The following is a 16,286-nucleotide window of genomic DNA, read 5'->3' on the forward strand; positions in this document are numbered from 1 at the left end:
AATTCCCCCCAAACTCACTTGATTTAGGAGATATAGGGTCATTTGTATGAAATAAGGTTTTAAAGTACAGCTGTGCAGTTTAGGATAAAGTTCCAAAGATGTCTAGCTATAATTTTCTAAATTTCTTATCAATCTCTTCATGAGTCTTATAAACCACTGACATTAAAAGTCTAGTTAATGATACATGGAGAAATGCTTTCAGACACACCATGTACCATCTCAAAACATTCCCTAAAGAAGCTGCTCCTCCCAGAACACTCACCAGGAAACATTTAGCTCAGTGGGAAAAAAAAAAAAAAAAAAAAAAAAAAAAAAAAGCCAAATAGTCATATAGGACCTTATTAACAGAACAACAACAACCAAAAAAAAAGGTAAAAAAAAAGTACTGCTTGGGCATTTCAAATACTGTCATTTTGGTTGAGATAAAACATACATTAACATCTTTCTAAGCTTCCAAGTTGATTGGGGGGGGGGGATAAAGAAATTGCAAACTTAGTGCTTTATACACACCAAATACCTTTAGGGCACTTAGGAAAGAGAATAGTCTTATTACTTGTTATCTTTCTGAGCTGCCCTTTTTTTTTTTTTGCAGGTATTTATGTTTTCATCATGGTTGAAGAAGCAGCTTGGAAACAGGTAAGCTGCAAGTGCATACTGCTCTTGAACTTGTTCAGCAGCTCTTCCAGTAACCTGCAGGGAGGAGACACTATTTCACAGTCTGACAGTGAGGATGGCCTAGCAACCCAAGTAAACACGCAAGAAGACAGCTTGCCCAACTCTGCCTTCTGCTGTTGTTTTTAGAAAGAAGCTGAAAAAATCACTATCTATTATTCCTAAGAACAGAAACAAATCAATCAAGGAAGCTGGTATAAAGAAAAAAAATCACCAAGTTCTGCATTTTACTATTCTGCCCTCTTTATTATAGTCTTAAATATATAAGCCAATAATATATTACATAGAATAAGTAAAATAAGATTTCTTTTGACATTTTCAGTCACTTAAAACTAGAAAAAAAACTTAATTTCTAAATTATCTTAAACCTAAAATAAAATTCTTAACTTATTCCATCACTTGAAAGACAAGCAAGGTACAGGTAACTTGGTGCAGCTATTAAATACTACTCCTCCTTAAATTCATATCAGCAGCAGCATCACTTTTTAAAGGTTCTTTGGATAACAAAACCTTGTTCAATACAGCTAACTAGCTTCTGAAGACAGTACAGAGAACTTACTTCTTATCTGATCCACTTGTAATCTGAGGCAGGGCTTCCAGGGCCTGTTTAAAACTAGACCTGGAACAGAAGGATAACACTGAAGCCCAAACAATTCAGAGTTCTAAGGGAAATCAATTAAGAGGATCACTTAAAAATTCTTAAACATAGAGAAACTAATATAGGCAGTGAAGCAAGTGGAAATATGAGAAAAAGTAAAAGTGAAAAACAGAAAAGAAAAAGTGAAAGCAAAAGTGAGGCCATGGTTACTAGATGGAGGCTTTGAAGGAGCAGGGTCAGAAAGACTCAACTGGGAAATGAGACATCGCCTGAACAAAAGAACACTTCATGGGAGATGTGGGCTTAGTGTGGACATGTTCTAAAAAACTGATCTTTTTTTTTCAAAACTGAACTACAGATAAAGTAACAGGTACAAGAGGAAAGAACTACAAAGAAATGGGAATAAGCTTGTAAAATATTACACAAGCAAGGACGCTTATAGTATTGCAATGGTATAGGGCTTGATTTACAGTCAATATAATAACTAAACATGGTCTTCATAGGATTTAGCTATTATATTTAAAATCTGGAGGAACATGGAGAGATGTTTATATACTTTAAAATATAATATCATTTCTTTATGAAAAGGGTAAAAGGAATACATTTAAAACCCACCTATTTGGTGTGCTTAACTTTTTTTTTGGTATTCAGGGAATTGAACCTAGGGACACTTTACCAGAATCACACCCCCTGCCCTTTTTATTTCTTATTTTGAGACAGGGTCCCCTTAAGTTGCTGAGGCTGGTTTTGAATTTGTGATCCTCCTGCCTCAGTCTCTCAAGTCTCTGGGATTACAGGCATTGGCTACTGCACCCAGCTTGATATGCTTAACTTTTTCAAGTAGAAAATGTCAGAAAAATCACTGAACCAAATGAAAAACATGTTAGGGGAAAATATTTGGTACTAACATGTACTGTTCACTAAGGAACAGTTCTGAGGCTTTTCAAATCTCTAGTGACTAATGAGGAAATAAATTAATTGTTACTATTTTAAGGTGGTCTGTGATGTGTTATAAAACACCTCATCAATCTACCACTAAGTACGTTTTTTGAGCAACGTTTCTTAAACAAGGGGTAGGTGTTACAGAAACATGTAAAGAGAAAGAGAAGTTCCAATAAAGTCATAAAAATGGGCACTGGGAATCTTTGGTTGTAACTGGAAGAGACAGGGGTAGGGACTGGAAGGGGTGCTTATTGGCACGCTCAGTAGCCTTCCCAAAAGTTAACTGGTTCTCCTCTTTCCTTGGATGATGGGAAGGCATTGCTATTATCTCCACCATCATCTTGTTTCTTATAAACCTCTTCTAAAAAAAATTGAGAGAAATGTAATACTATTGTTCTTCATTATCACTGTGAATATAATGATGGAAAATGATAATAAAAGTTATACTACCTATTATTTGTAGAGACACTAACAGTTTCGAAGGTAACTTGATACATTTTGTTATTTAATCTTCTTAAAACTTTGCCTGGGGATGAAGGTTGAGCATCCCCAGTCCAAAAGTCTGATATTCAACATGCTCTAGAATTTGAAACTTTCAGCACCAGCGTTATGCCACAAGCGCAAAATATTAAAAAATTTATATAAAATTACTTTCAGGCTATGTTTAAGGTATATATAAAACAAATGAATATCATGTTTAGACTTGGGTCTCATCCCTATGATACCTCATTACAGATATGAAAATATTACAAATAAAAAACAATTCTAAATCCAACATGCTTCCAATCCCAAGCACTTTGGATAAAGGATACTCAACCTGTATTATCTTCTTTTTCTAGATGAGGAACTTGGCCTCTGTAATGTTTAGCTCATGGGGAAAAATAGGTACTCAAAACAAGCAGATGTGGACTAGGTGCTCTCATCTAGCACTTGGAGCAGAAAAAATGATGGTTGGGAAAAGGTGTGGTTATACATGAACATGAGAGTCTTCTAGAAATGAATTCTGGTAAGCCATGACAATCAGGAATAAGAAGCTAACTTCATTTAATAAGAAAAAAAAATTTAAGTCTTTTCAGGTATAATGATGTCAGTAAGAATGATGGCATAAGCCATCTTACCAACATGACAAATGAATTAATAAGTATATTACAGTGCTCTTAAATATTTGATTTGCATACAACTCGGTTTCTCAGTCACAGTAATCCAGTATTTCCTAGGTAATATTGCAAGTGTGGTAAATAATTTTGTAAGGGCAAATACTAGCTCTGTTTCACTTCATCTACTGATATTTCAATGGTAGGAAATCCTGACTTTCATTCAAAACAGCTAAAAATTATCATAAAATTTCCACTACAAAATTTTGCAGAGAAACCACAAGGCTTCCTCTTATGCTGATATTTACAACACTTGAGCTGTCCTTCTAATCTACTATGAATAGAAGAAACCTCAATTCTTATTCTCTTTTTTTTTAAGAAGTATGTAATTCTCTGCTATATTATTTATGATAGTAAGATTTATCAGTAATGAATGAAATGCATAAATTATTATTTAGCCCCTTCCCTTTATTTTGTACTACAAAGAAGTGACCTGGAGAGTACTTGGCTTATTGTAGGCTTATACTGTTTAGCTAAAAAATTGATCAAATATAAGCTTTATCACAAGTTTATGAGCTTTAATCAGCCATCTTTACAAAGGACATAATACACTAGTAAAACAACCTTTTTAAAAAAAAAAAAATAGAGCCACATGAGAACACTTAACATCTTACTTGCTTTCAGGTGTCAGGTAAATGGCCACAGTATCCCTCAAAGCACAGATTTCAAGTCTTGCCTAAAGATTAAAAAAGGACAGAGACACAATAGGAAGTTGTGTTGATTATCAAATATGTACAAGTACCGAGGGGAACAGTTTCTCCAGTCTACTAACCATAGGACAGGGTGGGTATGGTGATAATTAATTGCAAAAGACTTTCTAAAATCTGTATAAAGAAATTGTACAAAAAGATCTTCTTTTAGCCAAAATTAACTTGAGTCAAGTATGGTTATGTACAGACAAGGAGCTTGATACCTCACATGAAAAGTACAAACCATGCAATGATTTTCCAGCAATCAGTATTTACTATCTGACTTGTAATTTGCCTGATAGTCTGGTGGTGACAGGAAGGAAACTCTGAGACAGTGGCCCTGAGGGGCCCCTCCCCCACAGTGGGGGAAGTCATAGGGCTTGCTTCCTCAGCTTATGCCCTTCCAGGCATACTGTCTCCTCTCAAAAGTTAAGCTGCGCTCTACAGATTTAATGCAATCCCTATTAAAATCACAACGGTGCTTTCTTAAAAATGGAATTTAACAAATTGATCCTAAGATTCATATGGAAGTGTAAGGGACTAAAACAGCCAAAACAATCCTGAAAAACATTAATACATTTGGAGCACTCATACTTTCTGATTTCAAACTTACTACTGAGCTTCAGCAATCAAGTCAGTGTGGTATCAGCACATGACAGGTACAGAGATGAAAGGAACAGAACTGAGGGACTGAATAAACCATTACATTTATGAACAATTGGTTTTCAACATGGTACCAAGACCATTCAGTGGAGAAAGAAGAGTTTCTTTAACAAAGAATGCTGGGACAACTGGATATTCACATGCAAAATAATGAGGTTGAATTTCTTCTTTAGTATAAAAATTAACTAAAAATAAATGGTAGACCCAAATGTAGGAGGGAAAACTACAAAACTCGTAGAAGAAAATAGGAGTTGTTATGGTTTTGAAATGAAGTATTCCCCAAAAGCTCTTGTGTGAGACAATGCATGCCATACACATTTATATGAAATTTTCAGAACACATAAATCGTAGAGGTAGAAAGTTGTTGGCTGTCTGTGGTGGGGAAGGAGACATAAAAAAATGGTGGGAGTGATGGCTAATGGGTCTGGGGTTTTTTTGGGTGGTAATGAATATTGATTATGCTGATGACTGGGCTACTCTTCAGATACACTAAAAATCACCAAATTGTGTATTGTGTATTCTTTTCATATAATAGGTAAACTGCATGAATATATTTGCATGAAACAAAACAAAACAAAAAAAAAAGAAAGAAAGAAAAGTCAACCTAGGGTTCACTTCTATACAAAGTATAAATGTGTGACCTGACACATAAGCCAGGGTTCCCTGGAGCTCCAGAACTGTGCATCCTTGCACTGCTTTCTCTAACTTCTCTGTCTCAACAGTGGGGGTTGGGGGGCATTTAAAAGAAAAAACCCTATTCTCAGGAGTGTAAGAAATGTAAAAGGATAGCAAAAGGCATAGTTAATTTATATAAGATACATTTTATTCAGTGACTTTCTGTTTGGAAAGCACTTGTTTGGCTTCATTTTGCAGAGCTTGTAAAATTAGAATGCATTTATGATAATTTTTGTCTCTACTGCTTAAATTCTAGTATAGGCAAAAAACAACAACAACAACAAAACAAACAAACAAACAAAAAAACTACAAACAGTCCTAGAGGAAAATACCAAAGAGAAAAAAATATGGTAGAATGTTTAGCTGAATAGCTTAGGAGACAGATTAAAATGCTGTAAAACTAATCTTCAGGTAGATATTTTATTCAATCAAAGTGATAGGGTATTTCAATTAACCTATGAATTATGACAATTATAAAAGCTATAGCTATTTAAATAATACATATATAATTGTAAGCCAGAAAATGCCACACTAAAATAACAGCCAAACTCACTCTCTTCTGGCTCTGGGGAAGGTTCTGGATATTGTCCCATCCTATCTAAGATACCTGTTCCAGAGAAGGAAGGTCTAACAGTCATTCTTAACAGGAAAGGGTGAAGGGGGGAGTTTAGACTGACTTGAACTTTTTCAAAATATAAAATGCCTGGCCCACTCCCTAAGAGGGATTCATAATGTCAGAGAGTAGAACAGTTATAGTAGCCAGTAGTCTGACATGTGCATCTCAAAGAAAACTCTCCATCTGATGTTAATATCTCTCTTTCAACCTTTGCCTGCTGTATGTCTGTGGGATTTAGTCACTGAGTAAATGGACTGCAGAGGTAATTTGCACAGAGGGCAAACTTTTGTTATTATTCTAAGACTGCTGAGGGCCACAGTAGTTACTGAATCTTCCTTCAATACTACACAATTTATCTACTAATCATAATAATCCTGATCTTTCAACTTATACTATAATATCAAATGGCTGATAAATCCAATTTTTAGGGAAAATTGGTAGCAAATGTTAACGTAGTATAGGTTTTTGTAACAGATTTCCCTCTAACTAAATTAACAAGTGTTGTCTATTCTTTTCCCCAAAAATATTATGAAAATTTTCCAAATGTACTGACTTCTAAAGAATTTGATAGTGACTACTTGTACAGTCATATTAACTTTCCTTGATGTACTGAATGCAGCACAATGTTCCTGAGATTTATCAGTAGTTTTTTTCTCTTTAATGCTAATGGGCATTTGGTTGTATGAACATACTGCAGTTTGTTTATTCTGTTGATGGACACTATGGACACCTGGACAGTTTCCTGTTTAGGGTTATTTTGAATAAAACTTCTATGAGTATTAGAACATGCTTTTTAAATTTTATCTATTTATTTATTTTTTGAGACATATATTTTTAGTTCTAGTCATCATAAGGTTGAAATGGCTGGGTCATAAGGTATTCATATGTTTAGTTTTAAAAAAAATTGCAAGACCTTTCCCCGGAGTTGTAGTGATTCATACTCCCTGCAATGTGTGAGTCCCAGTTCCTCCACATTCTTGCCAACATTTGGTAATGTTACTCTTTAATTTTCTTCATCTTGGTGGATGTCTACTGGTATCTTTCTGCAATCTGAACTTTCATTTCCCTGGTCATCCTTTCAGTGCTAACTGTCCTTCAAATCTAATTACATGTATGCTGAACCTTCGACACTGTCCCAGGAATTCCTGGAGTTCTTTTTATTTTTTTCCAATTATTTTGTGTGTGCTATTCCCCTCTAGTAGATTTTTAAAAATTCATTCACTTTTATTTTTCCATTCCAAAATTTCCATTTAATTCCTTTTTTAGGGTAACTGCTGATATTTCACACCTACTGGTTCATTATGAGCATATTCTCCTTTATATCACTGCACATAGCTGCTTTAAAATTCTTGTCTGCTAATTCCAACAACTTGATTATCTTATAGTTGGTCTGTTGATTTTCTTTTCTTTGTGTTATGCTTTCCTGTTTTGTCAATTTTAATTAATTTTAAATTTGTATCCTAGACATTGTGAATGTTTTGTTATAGAAACTTTGGATTCTATAATATGTCACTAAAGAGTTGAATTTTTGTTCTAGAATGCAATTAACTTGTCTGGATTCAAACTAAGCACACTTGGCTCTTGGGTAGCAGTTTCATTCTTACTTCAGTTTTTCTAGCCTTAGCTGGGCTGGTTAGAGTTGAGTTTAACCATATATATATATATATATATATATATAGATGGCTAAACAGAATTTAGGAAATGTGAATACAGAATCTGTGGCACTTGCTTTCTTGCTCTCTGGGATACTTCCCTCACTTTCCTTTTGGTGGGGCTGCCCCAAAGCCTATTCTTTAAACCAGAAAGAGCAGATTTTGGATTGGAGTTTTTGGTAACCCTGGGCCTACTGTCAGGCTAAAATCCATAAAAATTGGAGAATTCATTTATGTGCCATTTCCTCAAGAATCTGTTCACTCACTTATAGCTGATCTATCGTGTCTTCAGGTGTTTTATTGTTAGTAAATTTTAACAAATTAGATCTTATTCGCATTTACAACATTATCTTTAAAAGGCTGGCCTGAGAGAAGCTTTCTCAGCCATTAGTAGGAGAACTGCCATTGTTTTGTTTTGTCTTTTGGTGAGTGTGCCTGTGCTGAAGATGGAATCCAGGACCCCTACCCTCAGTCACAAACCCAGCCTGCAACTGCTATTTTTTTCCTTTCAGGTTTTTAAAATTGCTTTTATTTTTTGAAAGTTAGTATGTGTATTACAGGAAACAAAAACATAAACAAACATAAAAGTAATCAGGTCACAAACAGCTCAGTAGGATGTGTCCTTCCAGGGTCCTGTGTACTCAGACACCCCATTCTCTGTGTTTGAGATCATTTTGTGTACTATGCTTTTCCACACATCAAGAATATTCACCAATTCAAAACCCCAAAGCTATAGGAGTTTTTTTGATAGCTAAGAACACACTGTTAGAACTCAATCTGTTACAAAAAAAATTGTAATCCTGTCTTTCTTGGAGACAAAAATTTCAATGAAGACAGAAATGGTAACGGGTCTCTAGACAGAAATACTCTGCCACTGTTTTTCTATAATACCCTCCCAATGCTCCAGGTACACAAAAAGCTCATAGTAGGGAGCTTCTCTCCCATATGCCTGTATATCTGATCTCCTTGAAGTTGTTTTACATGCACACCAAGAATCAACTGATTTGTTTAGAGCAGTTGTATTTGTTGTAATTATAAAATTAAACAAGTAGGACATAAATCAATGGAATATGAGACAGCTATTAGTGCTTTCTATGTATACTGCATTGAATGCTTTGAAATGACTTATAAATAGGTTGCTACAATTTTTCTATAAAATTGAATACAATGAAGACACCTATAAAATAAAAAAAATCACAAAAGTTTGAAGTGATCTGCATTCAGATAATTTTAAAACTTGATAGTGTTTAAGGTTTTGCTCTAATGACTGAAACAGAAACTTGAACTTACAAGGCCTCAATAGATATGGCTCATGTAAGAAATATGATGTATCTGCAATTAGTAAAGACATTTGAAAAAAATCTACCTGTATGTCATGAGATGGACAAGTTAAAATACATTTGCATATTTTAAATAAAAATAAAATTTCAACATGAAATTGAATTTTTGGTACCTGTAATGCTCCATTTTTGCTGAAGGAAGAAACACACTGCATCAGTCGACTTAGCTCTTCAGAAACTGCTTCTACCACCTTGGACAGTACCCGAGGCACCAATTCTTTGGAAATAGTAAACACCTGATGGGAGATTTAAAATGAGAAAAAAATAATGCACTCTGGGGATTTTCCTAGCCTGAATTTGTTAAAATCAAAGCAACATGCAAAACAACAACAAAAACCCCTAAGTTTTCTTATTTACTTATTACTTTTGGTTGTGGAATTTAAACCCAAAGGGGCTCTTACCACTGAGCTATATTCTCCAGTTCTTTCCTTATTTTTTATTTTGAGACAGGGTCTTGCTAAATCACCTAGGCTGGCATCAAACTTATAATTTTCCTGCCTCACTGAACCCAGCTCTAAGTCATATTTTTAATAATCTTATTTAAAAATATAATATAGGCAATTATAATTTTGAAAGTTATTGTTGATACTGATAAACTAAAATTTGATTTGAAGTTTTTTCTCCTCTTCCTACCCCTTTCACAAGAAATAATTTCTAAAGAAGAAATTAGAAAAATACACTCTGGATAAATATTTTGCCATAGTTTAAATAATCACTGAGCCCTATATGGTGATGCATGCCTGTAATTCCAGCTACTTGGGAGGCTGAGGTAGGAGGATCACTTATGCCAAGGAGATTAATGCCAGCCTGGATAACAGGAGTGATACCAGACTCAACAAAACAATACAAAAACAACCCTGGGTTAAACTCCTTAGAACATGACAAACAACCCTACGTGCTGGGTCCTCTATTATGCATTGGACAAGATTCCCAGCTCTATTGCTCACCTGCCACCAAAATATTTCTACAATGTTTCATTTGTTTTAATATTAAAGGAAGCTAATAAGAAGAAGAGCTTTCTTATAGTCTTCATAAAATCTCAAATGTGATAAATTCCTGCCTGTGTTATATCATATAAGCCTTAAAGTTATATTGCTTCCCTTTTTTTTTTTTTTTTTTTTTTTTAAGTTTACCTCAATGGTCTGAGAAACTTCTGGATAGAGGAGGCAAGTATAAACCTAGAAACACCTATTTAGATACATACAGGTGAGGAGGCTCTTGAGCAACAGTGGTAATTATCTAATGGTAACCTCTTTGCTTTGCCCCATTTTATCTGGCTTCCCATCAGTCTGTGAGCCATAGCCACCCTGAAAGTGTTGGTGAAGCAGTGAGTAATGGACTATGAAACGACTGAATGAGAACAGGTCGTCACAGTGGTGACAATGGTGGCAGCTGTGGTACAATGGTGGTAGCTCAATGTTCCTCAAAAGGGCTCTCTTCCACAACTAAAGATGTTAACATGAAGCTTTAGATGGCGACACTTCAAGTGAGGGCAAACTTCTGTGTGAACCAGAAGCAGCAACATCTCCAAGTACCTACACTCTTGAGACTATCTGCCTCATTCTAACATCAGATTCCCCTGGGAGTCTGTCTTTCTAACAAACTTCTGCTTTTCTGAAATCTCCAGCACTATGTGAGCTCATACTGCAACATGAATGAAACATAAATGTTTATTTTTATTTTGGCTAACAAAAGAATAATTAAATTTCCAAGTTAAGGAACTTAACATTCTTTAAAGGAAAAATACTTTTTCCATTCTATTTTTTCTGGAACTTCCAATATTACTGAATTTAGTTTTAGTTATCAGAGAAAACATATATAATTTCGAAAAAAGACACACACACACACACACACACACACACACACACAGAGCTCAGCTTTATTTTATTTATATCCAAATACCTGAAGGGGAAGAAAAGATATCACCATTAAAATCATCAAATTTTCCACTTTCTTTTTTTTCCTAGTCATCCACATTTCTTAGGAACATCTAATGATAGCTTACCTCTGCATGCACAGCAATTATATTCACCAATGCTTCTTTTAAATAGTTTCTGACACCTGAAATCAAGAAGGGGGAGGTGAAAAAGCATTTAGTGGGAACACAAGCCAGTCCTCTCCCCTGCTGGCAGGAGTGTACACTGTGCAGCATGCTGCCTTACAGTGTTCTGAAGAGAAACAGAAAGTAACACCACACTGTCAATTTCCTTTTGAGAACCAAATGGTGAAAGGATTATTTTCAAACAGGTCATTTTTAAAAAATATTAGAAGTTTTATATTAGAAGTTTTCTTTCACTGTTTTTCATTTCTATCACTATATGTTCTCTATCAACTATTGGTAATTTGACCTCAAAATTAAAATTTTTAATAAATGTCCTATTTCTTCACAAATATGAATAATAATACAGAGGACAGAAGGTAGATTTTATTAAGGCTTATAAGATATACGTTAAATATCATAGCACTTAACTTTCAAAGGTAAAATTCGAATTATTATGCAGACTGACTATTCTAATCTTAAGGAATCACTCTGAGGAGAAAATTCTCACAAAACCACATTGAATCTGATTCTGTAAAGCAAGTTTATGCCCAGACAAAATAAAGATTTCTGATTCTAGGTATAGGATCAAAGAGCACTGCTTCACTCAATAGTAGTACTCACCAGATTTATGAGTACAGGGTCTAAAGTTACTCTATTTTGAATCGAACCCAAGTTTCAACACCTAATAGCTGTGGCTTTTGGAGAGAAGACAGTGAGCTCCAGTTTTCTATCAAATGAGTATAAAAAGTGTACCCTCTCTTGTCATGCTGTAATGTGGATTAAAGGGGATAATGCATGAGACAGGTATTCACATGGCTCCTTAACAGCTTTCATGATTATTATTTTTCTAGAAAATACACAAGAACAAAATGCTATTTTATTGTAACTCCAAAAACCTTTCATTTAGATGGACTATTTTAGAATGCACACCCAGAATTAACTGCACACCCTGAGAATACTTCCACTACATAAGAAAAAATGTTCTGTATGCAAAATCATGAATATTACCAGTAATGGCATTAAGGATAATCTCTCAGAATGTTTGTTATACACACTTCTGAATATTTAGGAAAGTTGAGAAAGAGATCATGAACTAAAATCAATGTTTTGAATTGGCATTTGTAGACTTTTAATACATATCTGGATTTTGATTTTTGCCATATACTATGCTATAAAAATAAGTGCACTGTGTTTCTTTTGAAAAGCCAATTTCATATGTATTTCTGTATGAGACGAAGGTTCAGATGTTGCTGATAGGATCGCTGAAAAAGCTGAGTGAAGAGTAATTACGTGTAATCCAGAAATTAATTCTTCCTGAGAAAAAAAGGATAATTGTTAAGGGAAGAAGTTTTATGTGGGAGGTAGGACGGAAGACACAAGGAGTCTATTGTATGTGAAGGTGTAAATAAACAAACGTGGGGGACCAGATCAGCAATCTTCCTGTCAAGGAAAGTCACACCACAGAGTTTCCTTACACTGTTCCCTACTGCACTGAGGGCACCAGGGGTCCTGGCCTACTCTGATACCCACTGTCTCACAGAATTAGTATGGGGTGCATGGAAGCCCGCTCTGGCTCCAAAGTCTGTTATCACTGTCTCATGTCTATTGCCTTTTAACTGCAATTCCTGGGGAAGACTAGTTCATATATATTTATATATCTGTGTATCTAACATGTAAGTCACTAATACTATAAGCACAATACTAGGTTGGTGATGCTGTAAGGACCCAAGGGTCTCTAGACTTGATGAAAATCAGGGTCCTGTTAATGGCACTATAAGAACAAATGTCAGGAAGTTCTTGGTGTTCTAGCAATGGTGCCTAGAAATATGAAGGTAATTTTTAATTCTTAAAATTCTTAAATGTAAATGACAAGTGGGGCCACAGTGGTGACTAAAAAGTCAAAAATGAAATTCAGAATCAACCAAGAAAATATCACATGCTCTGTGACATCATATGCTATGAACTCAACTCCCACTCTGACCTTAATAGGAGAAACATTTCCTGGTAAAAACCATTAGACTAAGCATTACTAATAAAACACCCTTTAAAAGGGACAAAACTAAATTAGTCAATGCAATTCTAAAGACTTAGCTGTGAATTATAAGAATAAAAGCAAAAGAACCATATTTCTGAGAGAAAATCTGAAAAAAACCTCTTAACCAAAAGAACCATATTTCTGATAGAAAATTTTAAAAACAATCAAGCTTCCCATTTTAGGTTGACCACATGGATAATAATGTATTGTAGGAAGCACTTTGGATAAGTTAGAGAACTTTGGATTTCTTGGAGATTTTTTCATTACAGACAGGAGAGAAAAAGAGGAAATACCTTCTCCCCCCACACAAGTGACAACTGCTTCAAGGGTAAGTGGTGATATTGGGAAAAGTGAAGAGGAAATATATGGTTCCAAGAATGGACAAAACAGGGCTCCTACTCAGACTTCAGGGCAGGCCAGTAAGGGTCAGACAGCATGAAAACAAAGACCTCTAAAAAAAGGCACACCAGCTTGATGAGGAACTTCAGAAAGCATCATTTATTTCCCCCTCCCCCAGGCAATGCTGGAGTTACAACAATAAAATATTTAAAATATAAAAGATTGCCTCACTCCAAAAAACCCTACCCAATGTGTTAAATACAGAAGTATTTTTTTATTGCCTGTTGGAGTAACACTGTTGTTCATTCTAAAGGAGTGACTAAAAGTTTTCATTTATTCATTAATTGTAATTTACTGAGACTCACTACATAGTGGCACCATTAAGTACATATCAGGGGCAGTCAGGAATTAGGTCCTTCATGCAGAGGATCCCAATGTGCTCAGTTATTACAAGTTTGACTCCAATTTATTGTGTTTATATGTGTGTTTATATTGTATGTAGCAGATATGTACAAGATGGTTATAAGAATGTGCTTGACATTGCAAAAAAACTATACTCTGATTTAAAATAAGTTAAATAAAATAAGTTAATAAAATAAGTTAAGTGAAAGATCTTTACTTGCTGTCTTTATTTTGTGACATTCTTAATTGGTTAAAGAACAGTACTGGAGTAGGGGTAGATAAAGTCTAGGCAAAGGGCTAGCTAGAAAACATGCAGTATCTGTGTTTGGGAAACTCATAAGATCTCTGTACTCTTCCTTTCTTTCTACACTCCGACCACTGCTGGGTAGCAAGCAGCCTAACCAGTTGTGCCATATACTCCACTCTTTCACCTTCCTTGCACACACTCAGGAATCCACAGTGAGAAGACACAATCTTAAAATACTAACCTCTGAAAAACCTCTTGGTTTTAATTGCCCACTGAGTTGTCTGTTTTAAAAAGCTCAAAATCTGACAATGGGAGGATATCAATTCTTTCAAAGACCTGTACCTAAAAGCCAGGTGCTATTGGTCCCCTAGCTCACTTGCTCCATGTGGCACTCCACCTGGTGGTAAATATGGCTAGCAATAAGGTGGTAATGTACTTTTCCAACTGGACAAACAAAAGTACAGTTGGTCCTCTTTTTCAATAGGCTCTGCATCTACAAACTCAATCAATGGTAGATTGAAAATACCAAAAAAAAAAAAAAAAGTATATGGATGTGTACATACTTTTCATTTGTCATTATTTGTGAAGAGCGGTGACAGAAGATGGGAGAGGAGTGACTGAGATTGGGGGTCTCTGATGACCTCATGGCTGTGGCATGCCCAGGGCCTGGGAATGTTTCTGTGCCAAGGCACAGGATGCCTAGCTGCTGTGGCAATGCCCTGCATGAGCAGGCTCTGTGCAAGAGTCCTATCAGCTCTGATCTTGATCTCAGGCACACAGCTCCCAGGAAGGAAGGAATTCTTATTCTAGACAACTACAATGTTTCAGCAGCTCTGCTTCTTCAGTTTCTGCCTGTCTTATAGTAACTTTTAACAATGGACTTTCTTGAGAGCTACAAAGTTCCTAACATAGCACTTTGCAACTGTGAACTGCAACTATAGAAAAGCTACATAGGATATCCTAGTTTCTGTAACTTTCCTGAATACAAAGAATAATGGTTGCATAGTCTTTAACCTGATAATGAGAATGAGATGTATATAAAGGTTGCTGACGTAACTCTTTAGATCTGCATCTCCATTAGAGAGTAGAGCTCCACCTGATCCCAGCTTAATCTCCAAGATCTGTGTCTGTGAATCTTTATTTTCCAATCCCCCTTTGCTCCTCACTGAACCCAAGAGTTTGGTCGTGCTGGGACAATTATTCCTAAACAATACAATACAGCAACTCTCTGCATAGCATGTATTCCGTATTAGGTATTATAAGATATCTAGAGACTATTTAAAGTATATGGGCCTTGAGCATCAGTAAATGCTGTCATCTGTAGGGGATCCTAGAATCAATTCCCCCACCTCCAGAGACCAAAGGGCTATTGTATGTGCAAGCCACAGTGAAAGAATGGAAATCCAAACACTGAGAGGTGACTGAGACCACACTTGGGCTTGGGAAAGTGAGGCTGGGTCTCCACTATGGTCTCATGGGCACTAACTGACCTCTTCCTTCAATGAGAGAACTGGATGAAAAAAGAAAGACAGAAATGCTGAGGAAGATGTCACCTAAGAAAGACACAGATGATGCCAGGAAGTTGTACATGCATCTGTTATAACAAATATCCAAGGCCTAAGTAGGAGGCAGAATGAAGTGTAATGTGAATTTCAAAGGACCTTGGTTTTCACACCTGGAGACAGAACCAGAATAAGATTTTTGGTGATGGCACTATCTTCAAAGGGTCTATGATTGTGTCAGAAGGACCGTATTGTGGTTAATTTGGATGGTATACATTATTTCCCTTTCCACTGTATTTATTCTAATTGTAATATTATTAGTATTGATGTTGACAATTACCTTTAAGTTCACAGAAGTAAGTGACAGAAAGGATACTTGGAATCTAAATTCTGGCTTACTTATATACTACTTATATGACCTCAGAGAACTCAATTTACTTTCCAGACAACTGCCAACTCTGTGAAATACCAAGATTATAATATCTTGTTCTTCAATATTTGTGCATCTAATATGTGATAGGTACCTCCAGGTGGTGGTATCCCAAAGTAAGCAAAACAGATGTAACCTCCACCCTCTAGCCCTAAAGGAGCTTAGAATTCAGTGGGAAGAAACATTTTGTCATGAAAAGCAGTACACATATTACAGGGGTTAATTTTTAAAATAAAGGCATTAGTAGTTGACTAAAAGACACAGGACTAGAAAAAATACACTAACTTTT

General features: G+C 35.6%; 1 protein-coding gene across 5 annotated transcripts in view; it reads right to left on the reverse strand.

Moving 5' to 3' along the window:
- Positions 1–318: 318 nt before the first annotated feature.
- Exoc2 (exocyst complex component 2) overlaps positions 319–16,286 on the reverse strand; it is a 205,587-nt gene continuing 189,619 nt past the window's right edge. For all 5 annotated transcript variants that reach the window (XM_047557921.1, XM_047557922.1, XM_047557923.1 and 2 more), the window contains 5 exons: positions 11,007–11,062; positions 9,115–9,237; positions 3,981–4,042; positions 1,232–1,291; positions 319–690 (listed from right to left, as the gene is read on the reverse strand). In XM_047557921.1, coding sequence (XP_047413877.1) covers positions 597–690; positions 1,232–1,291; positions 3,981–4,042; positions 9,115–9,237; positions 11,007–11,062 — 395 coding nt within the window. In that variant the 3' untranslated portion in view covers positions 319–596. The remainder of the gene's footprint in view (positions 691–1,231; positions 1,292–3,980; positions 4,043–9,114; positions 9,238–11,006; positions 11,063–16,286) is intronic.

Source organism: Sciurus carolinensis, chromosome 7 (assembly GCF_902686445.1).
Source record: "Sciurus carolinensis chromosome 7, mSciCar1.2, whole genome shotgun sequence".
In the NCBI taxonomy this organism is placed as follows: domain Eukaryota; kingdom Metazoa; phylum Chordata; class Mammalia; order Rodentia; family Sciuridae; genus Sciurus; species Sciurus carolinensis.